The sequence below is a fragment of the Ambystoma mexicanum genome, chromosome 2p (assembly GCF_040938575.1).
Source record: "Ambystoma mexicanum isolate Mex_15411 chromosome 2p, UKY_AmexF1_1, whole genome shotgun sequence".
Classification (NCBI taxonomy): domain Eukaryota; kingdom Metazoa; phylum Chordata; class Amphibia; order Caudata; family Ambystomatidae; genus Ambystoma; species Ambystoma mexicanum.
In genome coordinates, this window is record NC_090923.1 from 1,002,549,723 (window position 1) to 1,002,574,960 (window position 25,238).

The following is a 25,238-nucleotide window of genomic DNA, read 5'->3' on the forward strand; positions in this document are numbered from 1 at the left end:
GATCTTGGGCACATTTTCGCTCCGGCTACTCTAAGAGTGGGCCCTGCCTAGTGACTTTTGCTCACCTGTGACTTTGTGCTTCTTTGAGCCTATTGCAAGTGTTCTGGACCTTAGAGTGGTGTGTTTAACCCATTTCTGCTTTTTCTCTCCCTTTCTTGGAAACTACTAGAGTGTCATCTAACGTTAAGCACTCACCTCTGTTTTAATTAAGTGGTGTTAACCTAGAGTTGTCTAGATAGGAGAAAGGATTGAATCTACTTTCATTATAACTGTGTTTGAAGTGTTTACTATATTTTGCTAGAGTGTTTTTAACTTATGTGTATTTTAAATAAATAACTATATACTTTTGAAACCAAGCTCTGGTCAGTGTTTGCTTGTGCTATTGTGTTTTGGTACATATTGTGTATACTTTACATACTGCCTAACTCTTCTTGAGAGAAGTCTGACTGCTCAGCCACAGCTACCAGGTAAATCTGGGTGGTACAGACTGCTACCAAAGGGGTTTACTGCTCTACCTGTAGTCTTAAATCTTTTGCAGTGTTCCCCAAGGGAACTGCACAGGTTTCTGCCTAAAACTGGTGTACAGCGGTGGGATTTGTATTGAGTATACATTTTATTGTGCTTTAGATACCTTAGTGCAACTAACCACAAAGCTTAGCACTGAAAAAGTAAAACCTCTAACATGTCAGTTATAGAAAGCTATAGTCAAGAGTCCCTTGCAGCCAAAACTGCTGATTGTTTAAGAGTGCTCTGTAAACATAAGGATCTCCTGACTAAGGGCAAAAAAATGGAGCTGATTGAAAGATTGTTAGCTAACCAAAGTCTGGGTGATGGTTCAGAGGAACCTACCACTCCAGCAACTGTAGATGACAGTGTTGAAGTTAACATGGAGCAAAATGTTGATGATTCTGAGGAAGAGTCAGAAGAGGAGGGTGAGGCTGTTGTAACTGTCCCCCCTAGGCCTCTGCCTGCTCTACCTGCTGTGCCTACTGGACCTTTACCAGGTCCCACATTTAGTCCTCAGTACTTTGAACTGGAGAAAATGAAGCTAGAATTGGAGTATAAGAAACTTAATGCTCAAACTGACAAAGAACTAAGGCTAAGGGAAATGGAGCTCAAGTATGACTTAGAAATGAAGAAATTATCTGTTGAGAATGTTTCTCTCTCTGGCTCCTCTAGAAGTTCCAGTCCTAAAAGACCCCGGATGCCTAAAGAATTGGTTGGTATGTATGAGCCTAAGTTGGATGTGTTGGATTGGTTGTCTCTGTTTGAATATAATCATGGGCTCCAGAACATCACAGGAAATGACTTGCTCACCTGGTTGTTCTCTAGGCTTCCCCCTGTTGCAACTGATGTGGTAATGGAGATGGGGGAGGAGGATAGGAAGGACTATGAATGTGTGAAACTAGCTTTGATAGCTAGGTTTGGGAAGACCCCTTCCCAGTATCTTAAGAGGTTTAGGAGCCTCAAAAAGCATGATGGTACCCCTTGGGCTACCTGGGTGAGTGAATGTTTGAAAAACTTAGAGGGATGGATTAAGGGTTACAAGGTGAACACTTATGAAGGTATGAAGAATTTGTTTATGTTGGAGACTATTTATGATGCCTGCTCTCCTGAGCTCAGACAACACTTGGCTGATTCCAAGGAATTAGATTCCCGGAAACTAGCTAAGGCTGCTGACTTGTGGGTTGCCAACAGGGCCACTCACAAGGATTCTGGGGTAACTCAGAAGAAGGATGGGGAGAAACAGCCTAAAAAAGACTCCAAAGAGAATTCTAATAATTCCTATCCCAAAGAGGGCCCCAAACCACAAAATAACCAGGGTAAGCCACATGGGAAACCTAGTCAGGCTACTGTACCTTCTGGCCACAAGCCAGAAGGAGGTCAGAACAAGCCACCCTTCCAGAGAGCATTTGGACAATGCTATGTCTGTCAGGGTACTGACCATATCAAAGGAGATCCCAAGTGCAAGGGTAAACCTGCAGGGATCAGCACAGTCTCCTTAGCCTTCACTCCTGAGGATGAAGTACAGATGGCTAGTGCCCACTTTGAACTCTTTGCTGAAGAACCCTTGGGTCTTCAAGCAACTGTAAACTTAGAGCCTATGGGTCTGGTTAGTCCCCAGAATAGGGTTGTGTATAACTCCCTACCTGTTAACTCTAAGGTGTATTATGTGGACAGTGTTCTTGTCAATGGCCAGGATACTCCTGCCAGGAGAGACACTGGGGCCAGCAGAACAGTAGTGGATGAAAGCTTCTTTCAACCTGAAGATGTGGCCAAAGCACCCAAAGGTCCCACTAAGATGTCTGGAGGCCCTGTCCAAATGGTTCCTATTCTACCAGCCCTCATTCAATGTAACAACATGACAGTAAGGATCCCTGTCAGTGTTCAGGCTGAGGTACCTGGGAAGGTCCTGTTAGGGAATGACCTAAGAACTCTAGGAGTAGTGTCACATACCCCCAGGCCTCCCAGTATGGAGAAGCAGAACTTAACCAAATTGGCTAGAAAGGCTACCTTGAAGGACCCTTCTAAGCCTATGGGACCCTCTACTGAGAACCCCACTACAAGCCCTGGGTTTAGTAAGTTGACCTCTGACCCAGGCACCTTTCCGGATAGTATGCTAGGAACATGGGAGCCCCAACCAAGCTCCATCATTGTTCCCCTAGTCTCAGAGTCTCTGACTCCCCCTGCTTCTGAGGAAGAGGTGGATAGACCAACTAGGCCCCTATCTGGACCTGAGAGAACTGGTAATTCTCAGTGCTGGTGGAAAACCAGAAAAGAAAAGTCTAAGGCCAAAAACCTTCAGACTGTTGGACCTTCTACTGAAGACCCCAACTCAAATCCTAATATTAGGGGGAAAACTCCTAAAATAGGTAAGGGTAGATCTAAGAGGAAGGGGAAGCAGGTACATTGCCTAACCCCAACCCCTCCAACCAAGAGGCCTAAGACCCAACCTGCTCCCACAAGAGAGGTGGTGAGGAACCTTGGAGGCCCCTCTAGATCTAAGGGAATCCTTTATAAGGACCCCTTGAAAAAGCCTAACATAGGTTCAGAAGTTGTACCAACTTCTGAGGGACTGGTCAACCAGATCCCCTATAACAAAAAGACTGATGTTCCTCAAAGGGTCTGTAGGTCCGTTAGCTTGCAAAAGAAAACCTTTGAGTTCTCCATTGAACATAGGTCAAGGTGTCACCATCAAAATGCTGATGGACTCTCTAGGATGTATATCATCGACTAGAGGTATGAGGTTCATCCAGGAGTGGATTAAATCCTCCTGTCCCTTAGTCTGGGGGGGGCGAGTGTTAGGGAGAATTCTCTGTTTAGGCTGAATTTCCCTACCTAGTGAGTCCCCCAGCAGCTTTGCTGGATTTCTGGGGTTTAATTTTTTTCTCCTGCCAAGAGTGAGACTCTTTTACCCTCACTCTTGGACATGTTGAAGTGTGTTTTCTTGGTTAAACCTTGTGTTGAATGGGCTATGGGGTCTTTTACTCCATAGGGCCTCATGTATTTTTGTGATGTGGGTCACACAGCACCCTCTGTGCCGTGACCCAGGGGTGTCCTAGGGACTCCCCAACATAGACTCCATACCCTGGGACTGACTACTGTCTCCCAGGGCATGTAAAGTCACCAAAGACTTTGCTAGTCTTGAATCCTGAACAGAACCAGTACAAACCATCATATTGTGGACGTACTGGCTGGGGCAATTCGATTGCCCCAGGGTCTGTTAGTCGAGGGGGCACGTCTCCGTCCCCCCTGATCGAGTTTTGGCTGGTGGCAGTGGAAACTACGTTTTATATTCGACCGCGAATATTTCCCTATGGGATTTCCCATTGTTTTAGGCTAACACATTTAATTATTTATTTACGGTAGCCTTAAACATACCGCCGGTTTATATATTTATTTTTATAACTCCGGTTGGGACTTTTTGCCAAAACTTGATTCTAAAATGGCGTTGGTGTTCGCCTCTGTAACTCTGACCCAAAGTGGAGCCCTTTGTTCCACTTTTGGCGGGCTTCTCCACAGAAGCCCTCCAAAGTGGTGCCACTCTGTCTGGGATACTTAGGAGGGGTGGAGGGGGATTTAGGCACCCTGGACTGAGTTACCTTGGTAACTCAAGTCGCACTCCGTCCTGATTGGCCCAAGTGGTGAGCCGCCCGGCTCACCACTTAGCATGGTTGAGTGACAGCTAGGCTGGGTGAATGGGGGCTTGCTGCATAAAAGCAGGGCTTTGGGGACTGGGACTTCAGAAGTCGCCACAGGACCAAGAATCCGACGAGGGAAGAGCTGAGCCGACCTGCTTCGACGACACCACCCGGTGGAGCCCTGCTGAACCGTCTCACCACTTTTCCCGACGACCGAGGAGAACTCCTAACAGAGTGGCTCCTTCCCTTGACTGGTGGGGACAACCAGTTTTCGCCTTCTTTTCGCTTCTCGAGGTATCTCGTGGCCGCCTTGCCAGTGCCAAGCACCCCGGCAACCGGAACCCTACCACACTTTACCCCCATACCGCGAAAGTCGGTACCAACCCTTTAACCGGAGGACTCCGCGGCTGGTTTCTTCCCGGGCAGTGCTACGACCTTTCTCTTCTGCTCTTCAGCGAGATATTCTTCTCCCCTGACCGACGTCGAGCCTTGCTGTCGCTGCCTGGAACAACTGCCCCCGCTGGAGGATCCTTTCCGCTTAAGGTACTGTGTTCCGCCTGGCTTCCCTTGCCACCGACTGTACGGGGTAGATTTAGTCCCCGGCTTTCGAACCTGGGAGTGCCTGGGACACTTTGGCTAAACTTTCTGAGCCACTCTAAACTCTTTTTGACTCTTTGCAAGACTTTGAATCTCTAACTAACGGTGTGATCTTGGGCACATTTTCGCTCCGGCTACTCTAAGAGTGGGCCCTGCCTAGTGACTTTTGCTCACCTGTGACTTTGTGCTTCTTTGAGCCTATTGCAAGTGTTCTGGACCTTAGAGTGGTGTGTTTAACCCATTTCTGCTTTTTCTCTCCCTTTCTTGGAAACTACTAGAGTGTCATCTAACGTTAAGCACTCACCTCTGTTTTAATTAAGTGGTGTTAACCTAGAGTTGTCTAGATAGGAGAAAGGATTGAATCTACTTTCATTATAACTGTGTTTGAAGTGTTTACTATATTTTGCTAGAGTGTTTTTAACTTATGTGTATTTTAAATAAATAACTATATACTTTTGAAACCAAGCTCTGGTCAGTGTTTGCTTGTGCTATTGTGTTTTGGTACATATTGTGTATACTTTACATACTGCCTAACTCTTCTTGAGAGAAGTCTGACTGCTCAGCCACAGCTACCAGGTAAATCTGGGTGGTACAGACTGCTACCAAAGGGGTTTACTGCTCTACCTGTAGTCTTAAATCTTTTGCAGTGTTCCCCAAGGGAACTGCACAGGTTTCTGCCTAACAAGGAGATATACAGATATATACAGGGGCTGTTTGTGGAGAGAGCAGGTCTCAACCAGAAAGTATCAAAATCTATACATAGGTGTAAAATGTACAATTATATATGGGGGTTGTTGGAGTTCAAATGACTGATGAGATTTCTTCTAAAGTGCAAATAGGGTTGATCGGCTCTAAGGTTGTGTGGCAAAGAGTTCCAAAGTGTAGCAGCTTTCACAGGGAAGCTGTTGCCTCCAATGGTGGAGAGTTTGAATCTGGGAATTATCAGACAGTTGGAATTGATAGTTCTTGTTTGTCTAATGGATGACTTTCTCTTTACTTTGTCTATAAGCTTTAGCTTTTAGGGTGCTCTGGCTACAGAAGACAAACATTTTACTTTTAAACAGTTATTCGAAGGGTACAGTGATGTAGCTAGGTAAGTGAAAAAACGACAAGGTAAGTAATGAAGCAATTTGAGACGAACATATAAAGAAGAAAGTTGTTAAAACACATTGTTCTATATTTTAAAAGTTCTTCGCTTGCTAGAATAGGTGGGTACATAGTGTCATTTGAATCACAAGGGCCATTAGAATTGGCTCCAAAGACAATCTCAAGAATAGCTGCCTTTTATCCTAGATTTGTGCTGGAAATGTCACCCCCAAGCCCACCAATTACAAGGATCAGCGCCATTTAAACTAGTAGGGACTGTTCAATCATGAACAGTCTCCAGCAACCGCATCTGCTCAGCAACAGATGCACTTTAGCCAGCCAGGATGTTAACTGGGACCAAACAGTTCCAGTCCCCACATCTGGCCACAAATTCATACCACCGCTTTGGAAAGGGCTTACCATACACAGCAAATCAGGACCCGGGAGGGCAGGAAGTAGGCCAAAAGGAAAGGGCAAAATCTTGTGGCATGGGCATTTTAGAGTACATAAGGCATTATGCAGTAAAATGCAAAAGTGCACGCAAGAATATTTAAAAAAAAAATGGTAGAAAATATCTGCTGCAACTAGCACTTCTTAGGCAAACCATGTAAGTATAACCATAATGTATCAAAAGACAAAATTAAAAAAATATAAAGTAACTGTCTCCCCAAAGCTTGCCCCAAGGTTGTGGCCCTGCGAGAAGGTTTCTTAAGACCTTTACTGCTTTTGTTCCTTAACTCTAAAACACCACTTAAAAAATTCCCGTTGTTCAGACTACTTTAAAGACTCCTAACCTACCGCACCACCATGCAAGGTGATGTGTGCCATCTGAAACAAGGAATTTCACATGGGGAACAGAGTTAGCCATGGCGACTGGTCATTGCCCCAGAACCAGATGATCTTGTAAAACAAAAATGCTTTACTTGCCTCCAAAAAGTAAGCCAGGTTCATAGGCTTCAGGAATACGACCCCGGATGGAAGGCCTGGCCCCATTAGCGGGACGTGGAGGACGGGGAATGGACATGCAGCCCACAAAAACCCCAGAATGCAACAGCAGGATGTGGCAAGAATTACTCGGGCAGATAAACTAATCCCCTCTCCTTCCAAATGTCCAGAAGCATTGAGTGAAGGAACATGGATTTCCCTTATAAGTGCCTTCACTCAAAGGGGCCGTTTTCTGCCAGCCCACCACGCCATTAGGGGATTTAAAATAAAAGGTTTTGGTGGCCAGCCATCAGGCCGGCCTCACAAACTGCCAAATACCCAGGGCCAATCCCACAGGAAGTGTAGTAGCCTGCTCACAGCCAGAAAGTAGTCTAAACCAGTCCAAGCAACTATGGGGGCTGCCATTTTAGGCTCATAAAGTGCATAGAACAGTCATTTTAGGCCTGCCTTGTGGTTTCCCCTGAACAAAGGAAGACAACTTAAACAAAATGGCAGACAGTAAGGCTTTTAAAAGAATTTACATTGGGCTACTAATGCGGTAAATCTGCTTGCACCCTTGTTGAAAGCAAAACTAAATATTAGCTACCAAAAGCCTACCCCCTTAAAGCCGATGGACACAATATGGGAAATACAATAACATACACCCTATGTACAGTAAAAAGAGACATAGAAGCAAGGGGACCTCAGCAGAAGTTGGTCTGGCCACCAAAATACATTAGAAACCCCCCACAAAATAAATAGGGGGAGCCAAAAAATGAGTAGGGGTCTCATTAAAAGGAGAATGTAAGACCCCTAAAAATTGAATTCTGTCCTAACAATGTTTTTTATTTTATTTTTAAAGTGCAGGCCAGTGAGAGGACTCCAGTCTGACCCATTTCTGGGAACGACAGCCTATTAAATCTGGAAGAGGACAGCACTTAGGAGCAGATACTGTTGATGTGCAGGGCATTATGGGTAACATCACAGGGGTCTTCAGTCACACCACTGGTTGAAGCACACATTATTTTTTATCTAAAAAATAGTAACTTTCCTGACCACAAATGCATGGCAGGATTACGCATAGTTTGCAAATCCGTATCTGAGTGAAGCTGCAAAAAATGTTACTACAATGTATTAATCAGTATGTAATTTGGCGGTGTCTGGGTGATGGCCGTCTCCAACAAAAAGTTCACTGACCTTGCTTTGGTGTTACGTTGACAGTTCTGCTTGGTGTTGCAATCCTACGAGGCATTCTGGAGTCAGAAGGTGCTGTTGAAGGAATGAGCCGTTTTAAGACTGGACATTCAAGGAGGACAAAGCTCAAAAGCTAGGTTTGAGTGCTGACTATCTATGGCTTCAGGAGATGAAGAAACATTGCGCAGGACACATGGGTGTGTACACATGCTGAGAAAGGTGTGAATGCATGCATTAGAACAAGTAGGTCAAATCATGAGCTAGGCCCCTGCACAACCCCCCCCTTCACTCCCCACACAAGGACTTTCTTATCCCCAGCACGTTTTCAATCACCGTTTTGCCCCTTTTATAGGCCTTTATCTGCTCATGGTTTCCTGTACCATAGAAAATGTGACTACGTGCTTCCCCACTCAAGTTCACTTATAAAGTCGCCATCAACTCAAAACCTCTGAACACCTTGACCCAAAAGGACCTTGCATATCCATTTAGTTTAATAAAGCCGCACCCATTCAAATCACAGACCAACAACCCAACTCTTTTCTAACTGGCAACTTGTTAAGTGGACTCCCCATTTCTACCAAATAATCCTGTGAAAGTCAATACCCTACGACTTCCCTAAATGGGAAGATACATGTTTACCCTTTTTGCCCTGCTAAGATCATCCCCATCTATTTTTATGTTGTTTAAAGCCCAAACCTACGTCGAGAGCAGCGGAGCACTGTACAGAGTGCGAGTAGCCAGCATTTGGGCTGGCATCTTTTAACAGTAGCATAGTATTGCGAGTTGAGTTCTGCACAGTATGTGCATCCACTGGAATTAGTCTTTGGTGAGATGTTTTTCAAAAAGTAATGTTTTGAGAGATTTGTGAAAATGGAGATTTGTGGGGGCATTCTGAACAGATACCAGGATCGAGTTCCAGAAGGTGGGTAGGTGACAAGAGAAAGATTGTCTGCAGGTCCTCTCTTTGCAGAAGAGTTGTGATTGAAGCCGGTTGGTCGATTTGCTGCATGAGGAGCGTGTGTTACCAGATATGTGGAGCTTAGCCGCCAGGTACGCTGGTGTACTACTTGCGACTGCTTTGTAGATTTATGCAGTCTTGAACAGTATTCTGGCCAGGAGATTAAGCCAATGTTGTTTGTATAGTACAGTGTTAATTTGGCCAAATTTCCATGCAGTCTTAATAAAATGTGCTGCAGCATGATGGACTGCTTTTAGAGGAGCCAAGTGAGCATCTAGCTGGTAGCTCCGTCAGGAGGGCATTTCCCCCCCATTTATGTGCAAAACCACAAGGGTCTGCACTACGGTCTAGAGGTCTTGCAGTGGGATGAAGGGTTTGATTTTGTGAAGGGTGGAGATTCAAAGCCAGGATGTTTGCGACTTATTGGCTATATGTTTTTGCAAGGCCAGGCCATCAACGGTGAAGCCTAAGGATTTTGAAGAGTCCGAGAGTTGTGGATCAAATCCTTCTTGGTTCATATAGAACCAATGCTGGACACGTTTTCAAGTGGGCGGACAGAGATGGACAAATTCAGTCTTGAATGGGTTTAGATTGAGGTAGGTAGTGGAAATCCAGAACTGGATGATGGCTACGTAATCACAGAGACGAATGATGTCCTGCACGCCACTTACTCGTCTACAACTGTGTATCGTCCGCATATTGGTGGATGGGTGTATTGGGATTTTGGGATTTTTGAGGGGAGTGCACAGGCTCCATGTAAAGGTCAAAACGGATTAGTGAGAGGATGGAGCTTTGGTGGAGTTTATCTGGATGGCATGGTGTCTGCACGAGAGGTAGCATGTAAACCAATTCAGAACAGTGCCAGAGAATCCCATCCTGTCGGGAAGGAGGGAGAGGGGGAGGGGGATGCATGGTCGAATTCAGCAGACAGGTCAAGGAAAACAGGGGTGGCGGGCACGAGTCACCCTGATCAGCGATTTGGAGGGTCTCGATCCTACACTTGGGGCAGAACCATGACTGTCATTTAGGAGGCCAAGCTGTTCGATTCTGGCAAGTAGTTGTGTAGTGACTACTTTTTCCAAGATTTAGCCAATAAACATAAGGTTCTCAACGGAGCAGTAGTTAGCCAGGTCATCTGGATCTAGGGTTGGTTATTTCAAAAGACGTTGTGTCAGACCAGTCTTGAGGTTATCAGGGAATGAACCTTCTGCGAGTGAGGCATTAATAATGTGGAGAAGCGCGTTGAGCGGCGGGCCAGTCAACTGTTTAATGATGGAGGCCAGCAGGATCTAGTCCGAGTAAGAAGTAGGTTTTGAAGGTGCTAGTCGTTTTTAGGAGATCCGGGGGAGAGAGGAGAGAATTCGATACGGAGCATCAGTGCGCATGCTACGGTGCAGCAGGGGACTAATACTATGGGAGGTTGATTCGAGGGTCTCAGATTTTTGTCCATTTTTTAAATTAAAATTAAAAAATGTGTTGATTGCGTTGCAATCCCCTCCCACCCCCCATCCCCTCTCTGAGTGGTTTGCTGGCACCTCAGGGTCGGGTGAGGGTTTGGTACAATCTTTTAACGATTCAAAGAGGGCTTTGCTCCTGTTAGAGGCTGCCACAATGGTGGTAAAGTAGTAAGCAGCTTTGGCCTTGGTAATCCGAATCCTACGGTTGGCACAGAGAATTGAGGTTGGTGAGGTCTCCAGGGTGATGGATTTTGTCCTGCTGTTTCTCTAGGGCTCTCGTTGAGCATCTGTTGGAGGCGAGCTCAGGGATGAACCAAGGAGCCAATGGTTTGGTATTAGAGAGGGTGGTTTTGGGGGGGGAGGGGTGTCCACCAGGTTCACAGCAGAGTTGTTAAATAATTCCAGGAGGCCTGAAACATACCCTATGGTGGGGAAGTCTGCAAAGTTTGCTTCTAGCTCATTGACCGGGAAGGTGTTGAAAGAGCGGCATTGTGTGAGGTGGCGTTTAGCCCGACAATTGTGGGCCGAAGTCGAGTGGGTGACCGATAGACGGCAGCGTGGTCAGACCAGTCAAGTGGGAAAGGGTCTGCGCAAGTGATGAGGGGGGGTGGGGGAGTGGGGAGGATGCAATGATGAGAAGACCAAGTCTAGGGTATTGCCTTTGTTGTGCGTGGGGGAGAGCACAATTTGCTTAAGGTCCATCAAACTGGTCAGTGCAAAAAACATGCTTGGAGCCTGTGACTCTGGGACGTTAACATCTGAGAAATACATTATTAGAACATGCTAATTTGGCAGAGGAGAGTTAAGTTGGAGATGTCGGCAACAAAAGTGTCACTCCTGCAAGGTGGTCTGTAGATTAGGTGGAAGGTGATTGCTTCCTTGTGCGATAAAGGGAATCAATAGGTGAGTGATTCAAACATGTTTTTTCTGGGAGAGGGGATGGCGGAGCATGGCCAATCGGGGAGGAGGGGGGGGGGGGAGAAGGGTGAATATGGTAAGGTGTCCATGGATAGAACCAGGTTAAGGGATTTAATACCCGAATCTTCCCTTAATCATCATCATACCACATATTGATTCAGGTTAAATATATTCAAATATTGCTTTGTCTTTGAAGATCAATCAGTATTTTAAGGAAAAGGACAACATGAACAGTAAAGTATCATCTAACAGAAGATTTGTTGTTGTTTTCCAAGTGAATATCAACTTTATTTGGTTTCCATGGAATGCAACTAGTTTTAAAAGTAATGTTTCTTGTCTGGAAAAAATAGGTCAAGAAACAAAGTTCACGTGTATCCCTATACACAGAATACTTAAAAAAAAAAAATAAGAAAACTGGAGTAACTTGACCAAGGTAGATAAGAGAAAACTCCTATTCCTTGGGGTCCGGAGATGTACATCTTGTTTAGGCTCCGTTCCTCAGAGTCGATACATAGTCCCTCCTTGTAGTTTTTGGGGAATGGAACAATTTGTGGCCTGATTTATGGACCTTATTTGTCTGTTTCCAAGTGTCAGGGCACAATGAAAAAAGCCTACCGGTTTCAGTGGGAAATAATTATTTGAACCACTTTCATCAGGGCCAATGCAGATCAACATTTAGTGGTGTGTGATCGTATTCCTTTTGTGTTGAGATGAATCTAGGTTGTCAATAGGAGGCCCACCCTGTACAGAGGAGAGAACGGGACATGGGGTAGACAGAGAATCTATATTAGAAGGCTGATACAACAATGATTCTCATGGTTCCCTATCAATGGGATACCATCATATCATCTCCGTCTTACCCTTTAAAGATTGATTATCCCATGTGCAATGGTCCTAGATGAACACACGCATGGATATGGATATTTTTCTCCTTCAATGTCGTGCTTTCAGAAGTGCATTCTTTGGGTACCTAAGGAAAAGACATAATATCTCTGAGTTCCTAGGGAAAGTGCTTCAGGAAACATACTGTGCCTCCTGGCACATTGCATCAGTTTGCATTAATTAAAATAACGCTAGCTGAGCATTTGTCAATGAAGGTCAACTCGGTCACGATTTGGCCTTATGGTACACATCAAAGATATGGGTGACTCCAAAATCCACCCTCGGGGAAGTGTGGATTGCCAAAGAGCCCACGTTTCCAAAACCCACTTCCAACAGTATGTGTCCCGCCCTACGTCGGCGGCCAATACTCACCATAACTACACCGTCTTGTGGGTAAGTTATAGTATCCAAATGCGTGGGCAGTCGAGTCTGCTATAAATTAACTTCCAGTATTCCCTGGGACACTTTGTTTAGAAGCAGAAGCACTGCGATCAGTGGCACCTTGCCATCCGGAGTCTCATACGCAATCACACAGTGTTTCTGTAGATGAACATGTCTATTAATTTGCGATCAGGTGAGAATCGTGGTAACGAGAGGCAGACAGTGAAAAAGGAGATTTTGTATGTCTACAATGGTATAGAGTGCCGGCGGCCATGTTGGTATGGGGTGAATAACCTTGTACATATTGCTGTTATTACCCAAGGCGTAAAGGTGTGTCACATTGGTATATATGCACATCCTTTATCACTTGTTTATACCAAAGAGTGTCATAATGCCATTGCCTCTGGCATGTATGGTACGATGTTCTGAAATCAAACTGTTACTGTTGCTTCTGGGGAAATTTGTAAAGCCGGTAGAAGGCAGTCTAAGAACACGATATTGGTTGGACAATTCGGCAGTGCAAATGAAGTCTATGCGATACATTCACTCGTAAACATAGTGCTAAGAAATGTTAGTTGCCGAAGAGGAAATGGCTCAATTACTCAAAGATTATGATATAAGTTGTGGGATCAATCCAAAGCCATTAGTATTCGGAGTAATGTAGAAAGACAAAAAAGAAAATGGGAAAACGAATTTGGTAGGGCAATTTGGCAATGGACATGCTTAAGCCTGCTAAGGTACAGAACATGCAGAAGATACATTCAAACAAACATGTACATAATACATTGAAGATGTGACTAAACAGGATTGTGACTATACATTTACAGAGTTGCAAGGGTTTGCCAACACAGACTCATTTAGGCCTTTAACATCTGTTTTGAGTCTGTATATCCACAGCTGTTCACATCTGAACAGCAAATTATGGAGATTCCCTCCTCTTGCTGGGATCTTCACCTTCTCAATGATGGTCCACTGGAATTCAGTTGGGATGTGTTTCATTTCCAAGAAATGTTCGACCATTGGTGCTGAAACTTTTTTGGTGCGTATGCATGAGCGGTGCTCTGTTAATCTTGTTTTAAGGGGGCGAGTGGTCAACCCCACATATCAAGTCACATGGGCACGTAATAAGGTAAATTACATTCCTAGCATTACAGTTGGTCATGTCTTTTTGTGTCCCTGGGTAACGCCATCCAATGTCTATGGTTTTGGTTCTTATAGTTCCAGCGCAGGCACTGCACGACCCACATGGGGCGTGTCCCGTTGGTTTTGCCTGATCCCACAGTGTCTCAGACGGAGGGTCTTTAGGTACCTTGTAGGCGTGTTTAAGGGAATCCATAAGATTCTTGCCCCTCTTCATCGCAAATCTTGAGGTGGCCACATTGGTTTCCCCCACATTCAAAATTGGCCAAAGTTTAAGGACTTCTTTTTTGATTTTATTGGTGAGGGGGGGAGTAGGTGAAGACTGCCGTTATTTTGTCTTCTTGCTTATCTTGTTTTTCATGCTGTTGCAGTGTGGTTTCACGTGGCATATTGCGTGCTCTCTTTCTAGCCTGCTTGATGGTCCGTCTCAGGTACCCTCTCTTTTTAAGTTTGTTGGCAAGATGTTCTGACTGTCTTTCATAGTCCAATGTATTCGAACAGTTTCTCCTGTACCTCAGGAATTGTCCAAAGGGTAGATTATTTTTCAGGCTCTCTGGGTGGAAGCTCGAGAAGGTCAACAACGAGTTTCTATCTGTTGGTTTTTTGAATACGAGTGTTGTTATCATTGTTTCGGATTTCATGTTGAAGGTCTAAGAAATGTAGCTGTGATGTGCTATCTGTTTCTGTGAAGGTCAGATGACTGTTCTGCTCATTCAACCAAACCATAAAGGTTACCAATTCTGACTCAGTTGCCTTGAAGTTCAAGAGTACTTCGTCTATGTATCGTGTCCAGAGTTCCATCTGGGGTTTCCAGGGTTTTACATCAGAATAGATGGTATCTTCCTCGAAAGCAGCTACATACAAGTTGGCCAAGCTGGGTGCGAAAGTCGCGCCCATGGCAGTGCTCGATGTTTGCTCAAAATATGTTTGACCGTACAAAAAATCATTTTTTTGTTAGGGCTATCTCCGCCAACTGCATGATTAAATTGACTTGAGTTTCTAGTGGTGGGTCCAGATTTCTCAAAGTCTTCTCCACCACTTGTAGAGTGGCCATCTGCAGAATTCGCGTATATAGTGATTCAATGTCCAAGGTCACAAGTAGATGGGTTTCTGGAATGCCGGACCTTCAGGAGTACGAGTATCGCAGTTGTATCTTTTAGATAAGATTGCATTTTTCATACTCGGCTTAAAAAGTAGTCTACGAACTCAGAGTGGTTCCAGGACGGATCCTATGCCTGATACGATTGGTCTTTCTGGGATGGGTGTTCTCCCTTTATGGACTTTGGGCAATGCATAAAAAGCCGGTCTCCTAGGTGTTTTAGGGGTTAAGAACTCGTATTCCTTCAGGCTAATATGGCCTTCAGATATTGCTTCTTCTAGAACTGGTAGAATCAGCCTCTGGATTTCCTCAGTAGGGTCTTTCCCCACCTGTCTGTAGCTTGTTCGGTCTTCGAGTAGAGTCAAGACCATTTTGTTAGTCTTCCACATCTTGGATGATGGTGGCTCCACCCTGATCTGCTGGTTTCATGATAATTTGGTCATTGTCTTTCAGGGCCCTTTGGGCTATTTTTTCTTTTTTTAGAGAAGTTGTGGAAAGTATGTTGTTGCTCCTTTTCGATTTTTGTCAATACTTTTTGAATAGAGCTTTTTCAAATGTAATTGATTCAGAAATATCCCATTGGGAGGTGGGTAAAAAGTTGATTTGTTTCTTAGGTTTGTTGCACATTTTTCAGTTTCCGAAGTTGAAAGAGTGCTCGTCTTTCAGATCAGTTGGGCTGCCTCAATCCAAGTTTGAAAAGGATTGTGTTGGGAAGTCGGTACAATGGAAAGTCCTTCCAAAAGTGCCTGCTGTTCCTGTGTTAGAACATATTTAGAGAGATTCATCACTAAAGAGTTTACTAGAGGGGATCTGTGCAGCATGTGCTTGTGGTACAAGATCAGGTCTACAAACCCTTCCAACACTGTAAATATATAGTCACAATCCTTTTCAGTCACATCTTCAATATATTATGTAAATGTTTATGTTTGAATGCATCTTCTGCATGTTCTGTACCTTGACAGGCTTAAGCATGTCCATTGCCAAATTGCCCTACCAAATTCCTTCTTCTCCTTTTTTCTTTGTCTTTTTACATTGCTCCGAATACTAATGGCTTTGGATTGGTCCCACAACGTATATATCATCTGGCAACCCTTTATAATCTGAGTAATTGAGCCATTTCCTCTTCAGCAGCTACCATTTCTTAGCACTATGTTTACGAGTGAATGTATCGCATAGACTTCATTTGTACTGCCAAATTGTCCAACCAATATCGTGTTCTTACACTGCCTTCTACCGGCTTTACAAATTTCCCCAGAAGTGACAGTTTAATTTCAGAACATCGTACCATACATGCCCGAGGCAATGGCACTATGACACTCTGTGGTATAAACAAGTGAAAGGATGTGCATATATACCAATGGGACACAACTTTACGCCCTGGCTATTAACAGCAATATGTACAAGGTTATTCACCCCATACCAACATGTCCACCATTGCAGACCCACAAAATCTCCTTTTTCACTGTCTATGCCTCTCGTTACCACGATCCACACGCGACTTCTCACGTCTTCGCGAGTCAATAGAGACGCGTTCATCTACAGAAGCACTGTGCGATTGGGTATGAGACTCCGGATGGCAAGGTGGCACTAATCGCAGTGCTTCTGCTTCTAAACAAAGCGTCCCTGGGAATACTAGAGGTGAGTTTATAGTGGACTCGACTGCCCACGCATTTGGATACTATTACTTACCTGAAAGACTGTGTAGTTATGGAGAGTATGGACCGCTGACGTAGGGCGGGACACATACTGTTGAAAGTGGGCTTTGAAAGTGGGTTTTAGAAATGTGGGCTCTTTGGCAATCCACACTTCCCCCAAGGTGGTTTTTGGAGTCACCAATATCTTTGATGTGTATCATAAGGCCAAACTCATGACTGAGTTGACCTTCATTGACAAATGCTCAGCTAGAGTTATTTTAATTAATGCAAACTGATGCAACGTGCTGGGAGACACGGTATGTTTCCTGAAGCACTTTCTCAAGGAACTCAGAGATATTATGTCTTCTCCTTAGGTTCCCAAAGAATGCACTTCTGAAAGCACGACATTGGAGAAGAAAAATATCCATATCCATGCGTGTGTTGATCTAGGACCATTGCACATGGGATAATCCATCTTTAAAGGGTAAGAGAGAGATGGTATGATGATATCCCATTGATAGGGAACCATGAGAATCATTGTTGTATCAAACTTCTAATATAGATTCTCTCTGTCTCTCCCTCTCTATTCCATGTCCCGCTCTCTCCTCTGTACAGGGTGGGCCTCCTATTGACAACCTAGATTCATCTCAACGCAAAAGGAAAAAGATCACACACCACTAAATGTTGATCTGCATTAGCCCTGATGAAAGTGGTTCAAATAATTCTTTCCCACTGAAACCGGTAGGCTTTTTTCATGTGCCCTGACACAAGACATACATCTCCGGACCCCAAAGAATAGGAGTTTTCTCTGATCTACCTTGGTCCAGCTACTCCAGTTTTGCTATTTTTTTTTTTTTAGGTATTCTGTGTATAGGGATACCCGTGAACTTTTATTTCTTGACCTATTTTTTCCAGCCAAGAAACATTACTTTTAAAACTAGTTGTATTCCATGAAAACCAAATAAAGTTGATATTCGCTTGAAAAACAACAAAAAATCTTCTGTTAGAACATATTTTAAGGAAAAGGACAACAGGAACACTAAAATACTGATTGATCTTCAAAGACAAAGCAATATTTGAATAGAATTAACCTGAATCAATATGTGGTATGAGAATATGGTAAACCATGTTTCAGTGATTACCAAGGAATCAAGATGTACGAGAGGTGGTCAGTGGTCTCTGCAGCGTGAGTGCCTGAGGAGCGAGCATTGATCAACATGAGATGGTATGTGGAAGTTGGAGGGGGGGGGGGCAAAGGCAATATTGATGGGGTTCACCGAGATGCACAGGGCGCTTGGCCAGTCGAATCCTAGTGAGTGGGGCTGGGAGGGAGGAGACACAATGATGTCTTTTGGCAAGTAGCAGCAGTAGCGACTGCTTTGTAGGTGAAATGCAGAATAGCGGGTTGAGTGCTTGGCCCCATCAGGCCCATCTACCCAAAAGACTGTGTTCTACTCTATGAAGTACAACTCTCATGTATTACAACCAGAGATAGAAAGTTCTTGTTGTGTCTACCAATCTGTCCTTTGAATGATTTTCTACGTTCCCACACACAATTATAAAAGGCTACTTTGCGCCATCCACCACATGTTTTTGGCAAATGACTGCTTCTTCTTTTCTCCCACCCAACTTGTAGCGGTAGATCAGTCCCAGTGAATGGTGCATCCCTCTAACATCCATGGCAATCAGGCCTATACATGTTTGAGGGAGCAGTGTGCTTCAAACAAGCAAAAACCAAAAATGTTTATTTGCCTTTCATTTTTTGGATCAATGTATGTAATTAGCATAACTGGCTAACTGGATTTTTATCATGGTACTCCATTCCTTAGAAGTGACATCACTCTCTATACAAGTGGTGTCAAGCTACCTCTCACAAAAAGTCAGTCTTATATCTTCTGTGCATTTCACATTCTCTTAAAGTTCTATACACTAAATCCTGATCCCAGAGTTGCCAAAGGGGTTCACGGTTTTATCTACTTATGACTTTTCTCCATAAATTGGACTTCAACTCTGGACTTGCTGTTGAAGACGAGTGGCTTTGTCAAGTCTTTTAGGTTTTGTCTTCTTCCAAGAACAAACAACCTTTTGACATAATCCTTGATCCAACAAGTCCCACTATTTTTTGGTTGGATCAAAATTTGTATTAGTGTATGCTACATATTTTACACCAATATTCACATTAGCTCTTCGGGTTTGAAACTTCTAGGCACTTTCAATGCTGAAGCGTTGAAGGGTCAAAATGCCCTTATAGTTAAAGCGGCACGTTAGGGTTTCAAAGCACCTCAATCATCCTTCTCAGATTGAAGCTCTTTTATTATAAGGGTATTTATGGAGCGCTGCCCTAACTTTGGGAAGCAATGGAGCACTTTACAATCAGAGGGGGGAGAATAAGGCTAGGGAGTATAGAAACAAGATAGTGGGGATCTAACAGATGATAGAGGGCAATTCAGCAATGGTTATACAAGTAAGAAGGGGAGGAAACAACGGGGATCGGATCACCAAGCCTCAGGTATGGTGGGGAATAGACTGTATGGACCTAGGTTTTAGGAACAAGCCATTCCTTGAAGAGGAGGGTCTTGAGCTCCTTCCTGAACTGTAGAAACGAGGGGGGAAAAAAATCGGATGTTGATGGGGAGGAGGATCCAGAGTCTTGGGGCACAGAAAGAGAAGGCCTGTCTTCTGCTTTTTTCCTTGCAACACCAGCAGAGTTCAAGTCTGCACATGTCTTTACTTTTGGTGGATAGTAGCCCTCCAGAAATGCAGATTTTCTCAGTGATGTAGCTTGAGGACTTCAGGGTTACTGCCTTATATAGGATGCAGCAGGATTTGAAAATGATACAGGCTTGTAGTGGGAGCCAGTGCAGTTCGATGAAAGTTGGGGGTGATGTGGTCGAATTTGCAGCACGCAGGACACATCTCAGGGGAGCCAGGGTAGAGATGAGAGTGGACCAAGGCTTGGACAGCAGATCTGAAGTTGTTTTCTGAAATTAAGGGCTTGATTTTTTGCAGGAGAGGAAGTTGGAACTAAGCCGTTCGTGTCTTGCTTGCAATGTGCTGTTTGAAGGAGAGGTGTACGTCTATGTCAATCCCAAGGGACTTGGCGCAAGTGGCCAGCTGTGAAGCCCTCAAGGTGCATAGCAGAGAGCCAGGTCTGGATGTTCGGCGTTGCTGGTCAGCAGTAGGAATTCAGTTGGAGTAATTGAACTTCTGGCAAGTACTAGACATGTACGACTGGATCAATGAGAGGCAGGCCTTGAGCCTGTAGAGGTCTTAGATGGAGGATATCTTGAGATAGAGCTGCATGCCATCTGCATATTACTGGATGTGGATTTTGCATGGAGCAAGGAGGGTTCCAAGCTGTTCCAGCTTTAAGTTCACAGGGAAGAGGGAGGATCCTGGCACGACTACATAGTAAATGGGGTAGAGGTGGTGTTCTGGAGGAATCCATTTGTACAAACTGGTGGCGATTAGCAAGGTACGATTTGAACCAGCTGTATTTCAGGGTACAAGTGCCTTTAAGTAGATGCACCACCCCAAGGGGTACATGCTATGAAGATCAAGCTGAACTTCGGGGTCTGTATCCATCCCCTATTCCCTTCCACAGATGAAGTCTTGTTCTGGGATAGGTTGAGCAGCTCTCACTCCTTAGCAAAGGTATAAGTCATTCGTTAACAGGTTTCAAGTAAGGTCCCTATTCCCACAAAGCCATTGTCTGCCAGCAGCAAGTGATAATTGCAATCTGCCATTTTGGATCTTTCTCAATCTCTTGGAACACATGGTCCTGGTATTCTTTGTTCCATGTGCTTTGGCAAGATCCTGCAGTTATGATATATGATATTTTATTTGTATCGCGCTCGTACACAAGTGTTTAAAAGCGCGACTAGGCAAGGGAGGGGAACAAGGGAGAACACAGCACAACATAAAAACAATCTTACTAGGCCTAGTGACATTGAGAATGCGCAAGTGCATGGGAAAGGGAAAAAGTGCATGGAAGGGGGAGAGTGGAAAGTGCAGAAGCTGAGGAGCGCAGATAAATAAAATAGAAAAATGGAGGCAAAATAAATAGAAAATTGAGACAAAATTGAGTTCCAGTCTGTATTAAACATTCCATTACACCAGCCAGTGGCTGTGTCACAGGTATAAGTCTTTCTTGCAACATAGCCGAAGGCTGCCAGTGGACTTGATAAAACTTGGTGGTCTCACGGTGACCATTATGCTTTGTCATGGGATGCTTCATTACATATAATACTGTCTAAATAGTGAGGGGCTCAAATACCTCATATGGGAGCCCTTGGAGTCCACTGCACCATAAATTAACCAAAGCCCCCTTTGTTCATCAATAATGATAGATTAGTATGAAAGGTTGATTTTTCCTTTCTGCCCTACCACTGATGGGTCTTTCTCAGTCTATAACCCCTTACTTCACCTGTTACTCTATAAAATAAAGCTTCCCTTTACCGAGGGACACCTTCTTTAGCCTCCATCACCTGTAAATGGGATGCTCTTGGCCATGCTCTTGAAGTTCTCCAATGTTCGCTTGCGCTTCTCTTCAATGCGATGAAGGTCACCTAGAAAGAAATTTGAAAATTCAGAGGAAAGCAAATGCGATCTATGGTTTTCAGTTTGGGGGGCATGTATCAATTTAAAAGGCTTCAGGAGCAAAAACCAAGAAAACAAGAGCAGCAAATGGGAACAGTCTGTTCTATGGATACTTCTGATCTGGACAGATAATATATCGAACTATATGCCATGAATTAGTGTAGAGAAATAACTTTTTAGCTATGTTAGAGTTTCAAATAGGATTAGACATTGGTAAATATTTTGTAATGTACTTTAAAATTCCAATCATCCTGACAACCCCTATCCATGAAAGCAGTTGATCATAATAGTGGACTTCATCCATCGGGGGTCCGCCTCATGATTTGCTTACGGGTCACCTGCAGGTGACATTATTGCAAGGTTTAACTTCTCAAAATATAGACTGAAAATGAATGCTAAAAATCTAGAATGAAACATCTAGGAAAAGCAAAATCTCAAATTTTTACATGCAGGAACAAAAGTGTAATTATTAAAAGTGAGCCAGCCATAGTTGGGAGGAGTTAGGGGACAGTACAAATGGTACTGTACCCAGTTTAATAAGAATATGGTTTAATAAAAGGTCAGAAAGGGTAGCTGTAAGCAGAGTAGGGTGTAAGGTGAACTATCATGTGTTTTCCAAAAAAGTTAAGATTCATTTTATTGTACTTTTAATATACATAGATATATATGACAAACATCTTTCAGTAATAGTCTTTCTGATGCTTGTATCTGCTTAGATACACATGCTTTGCAGAGGAGACATCTAGTGGTTGGTGGCAAGTATTACAATATTTATTTTTGAAACACGAAAATAGGACGTAGACAGGAGCTCCCGTAATACTATCCCTACTGTGATGAGTACAGTACCCATGATACTTCATGTGTCTAGGTCCTTGGATTATTATTTTTCCTGTTCTGAGAATGCATAAGTCTATAATGTTGAAGTGTGATGACTTACGAGGTAATGAGGATGGTTGGGCGCATATGAATCTAAGCATATACAAGCATCAGAAATAACATTACTGAAAGGTAATGTTCGTCTCCTGTGGCTTGTGGATCTGCTTAGAATCACATGCTTTGCACAGACCAACAAGTAGTACCTGTAGAAAGTGCTGGATTAGTTGAAGGAAGAGAAGCAAATAAATGTGTTAACATTGCTTGACCCACCTGTGAATCATTTCTAGCTTGTGTGTGTTAAGATGGATTTCTAAACTCTGACCTGGTGGGCAGAAGTTTAGGAGGCCACCCTCAGTTTAATGAAACAGGGGAACCTTCTGGACAAGCCAGATCAATTTAGGTAGCTTGGCAGGTGGTCAAGACCAAGTCTCACGAGGGGTGAGAGGGATCAGAAGCCTACAATGAGCACACACAGTAACAAACCACAAATTACTCTTAGACTAGTATTAATAAAAAAAATATACAATTATTGTCGACCAGACCAAATAGACACAAGTATCTTTGGCAGTGAGTAAAACTATGATCACACAAATCCTTAAACTATACAGCATATATACATTACGTTTCCTAGTGCAATTGAATTACAAGCTACAACCACAACCTGTGACGAAAGGGGTGAAGTTTAATACACAAATGGCAATAGGTTATACTTCAGAGTTCGTTCCCCAACGTTTTTTTTTGTCCAACCCTAAGAAGAGGGGAGTCTTGTGCTCAACAGTACAGTTGTAAAAGCGTACAATTAGATTAGCGAGCAGTACTTGTAGAAGGAGGTGGGTTGTTAAAAGGTACTGCTGCAAAGAGATGTTTCAGCAATGCTTGTCCCACCTGTGTATCACCCCTAGAGTGTGGGTTTAGATAGTAGCGTTGGGCGAAAGTGTATACTGAACTCTAAGTGGCAGTCTTGCAAATGGCATCTACGGGTACATTTGCTATAAAGGCTAGAGTTGCTCCTGTGCTTTGAGTGGAATGTGCTCTAGCCTTTAATGGCAACATTCTCTTAGCGAGAGAATAACAGTTGGATGCAGTTTAGAATCCATTTATAAATGGCTGCTTTAGAGATGGGGTCCCCTTCGCTTGCAGCGGCTACAGATACGAAAAAAAGGTCTGTTTTTCTGATTGGTTTAGTTTTTTGAAGGTAGAACATGACAGCTCTCCATACATCAAATACATGAAGGCTTTTCTCTGCCACGTTTGTGGGGTTCTAGAAAAACGCAGGTAGTTCTATTGTCCGATTTACATGGAATTTTGATATGAACTTTGGTGAGAATCTAGAGTGTGTGCAAAGTGTATAACTACAAAGAAGTCGTGTACTGACAGAGCTTGTAGTTCACTCACCCTTCTGACTGAGGTAACTGCTGCAAGGAAGGCTTTTTTGTATGTCAGATGTTTAAGGCTGGCCTTGCGCATAGGCTAAAGAGGGCCTCCATGAGCCTTGAGAGTATGATATTGAGATCCCAGCCGGTAGTAGGATTAGAAATCTGAGAGTATAGTTTTTTGACGCCCTCCATGAAAGCTTTAACTACGGGCACCTTCAACCACGAAATGTTGCTTTGAGTTGTGGTGTAAGCAGAGAGAGCCGCTAGGTGTACATTGAGTGAGTTAAAGACCAATCCGGAGTCTAGTAGGTAGAGCAGGTCATTGACTATATTGGACGGTCAACAGTCGGTTGGATTAAGAGACAGTGTTCTGCACCATAACACAAAGCGTTTCCATTTGGTAAACTAGCAATGCCTTGTGTTAGGTTCAAGGCATAAAATAAGCGGTATCACATAGCAATTTGCTATACAATTCTGTAGGTTTGCTAATCAAATGGACACGTGTAGCAAAGTTAGCTATTTAAGTTGCCCTCTTCAATGAAAGCACAGCTGACCCTTCGTTCCTCTTTTCTCTGATCACTTCAAGTGCTAATGGAGAGAACGTGCAGCAGTAATCACCTCCTCCACTCTTAAGTGCCAAAGTCATGTGTGGGAGTGCTAGGCAAGAATTCTTTTCTTTTTGAAATAATGGCAATCCATAAGTAAATCGGGATGATACTTTTATTAAGCTTTCTATATACGGTCTGGCAAAGACCAGTATGTGTCTACTTTATATATTTCTTTTAAAAGACAGTCGTGCAACTCTATTCCTAAAATGCAAGTTCTTACATAATGCATAATTACAGTATTGATACTGCAAAACACTGCATCATCGCCATGCTTTACAATAAAGTTTAGGTTAGTGCATCTAAATTTCATAGTGTCAACTACATTTCATTTTGTTGGACAAGATGCATCATATTGACGAATGAAAACTTTTGAAAATGAACGTGATCAAATGATTTTGATTACAAACCTAGGTTCTGTAACCTGCAGTTTGCATAAATATTGCAACTGGTGGCCAAACCATGAGCGAACCCATACTCCTTGGCATTCTATATCATCACCCTGTTGCTTTATACTAGCTACCCTAAAAGTGTGATGACCATAAACTATAATATTCCACCTAGTTTGCCAAGTTCTCTGCCTGCACGCAATCCACTCTGCTTAGTCTATTTCTTGCCTCTTACATAATGAATACACAAAGCGAACTAGATGCTTACACAAAGTGGTTATCAATAGTTACATCTAGTCGGTACAGCTACAGATCTACTGCAGTACCAAACACTGTAGTTCGGCTCCAGAGTTTGCTTTGCATCATGATTGTATTATATATTACCACCTGCAGGAGCCAATGGGCCAAACTGTTTTCAGAGTCTTTTTTTATCATATCTATTTGTGTCCATTCATGCAGCTATCCCATTACATTTTACAGACACTCATCTATGGCTCACAAAGTCTTTTCGTCCACTCGCATAGTCGAGTAGATTTTATGAAGGGCGAGTAGCATTTACAAGATGTTTAAAACTTATTTTAGGATATCGAAGAGGGGTTTCGTGAATATATTATAAAGTGTCGGGGACACGCATGAGCCTTGCGGGACACCACAAGGTACTGGGGCAGGCTCGGCGGAATCTGTGGGAGAGAAGACCCTCATAGTTCTGTTCGCCAGGAAGGAGCTGATCCAAGCCGTAGCTGCATCTGAAAAGTGGGCTGCAGATTTCAGGTGGTGACAGTGTTTGATGGTTAACCAGATCAAACGCTGCTGACAGGTCAAGCAACAAAAGGAATGCAAGTTTGCCATGGTCTTTCAGGGTTTGGATCTGGGTGGTAAGGTCAATTAGTGCAGTTTCCGTACCGTGTCTCGGCCGGAAGCCTGATTGCCTAAGCCCTAGGAGATTATTAGCTTCTAGATAAGCCTGTATTTGTAGGTAGG

The 25,238-nt window shown here is 43.6% G+C and overlaps 1 protein-coding gene across 2 annotated transcripts in view; it reads right to left on the bottom strand.

Annotated features, from left to right (window-relative positions):
• Nucleotides 1-25,238, bottom strand: part of RELA (RELA proto-oncogene, NF-kB subunit) — a 507,042-nt gene that overhangs the window by 137,295 nt on the left and 344,509 nt on the right. For both annotated transcript variants that reach the window (XM_069644816.1, XM_069644817.1), the window contains exons 10-11: nt 20,900-20,980; nt 7,947-8,018 (exon numbers count right to left, since the gene is read on the bottom strand). In XM_069644816.1, coding sequence (XP_069500917.1) covers nt 7,947-8,018; nt 20,900-20,980 — 153 coding nt within the window. The remainder of the gene's footprint in view (nt 1-7,946; nt 8,019-20,899; nt 20,981-25,238) is intronic.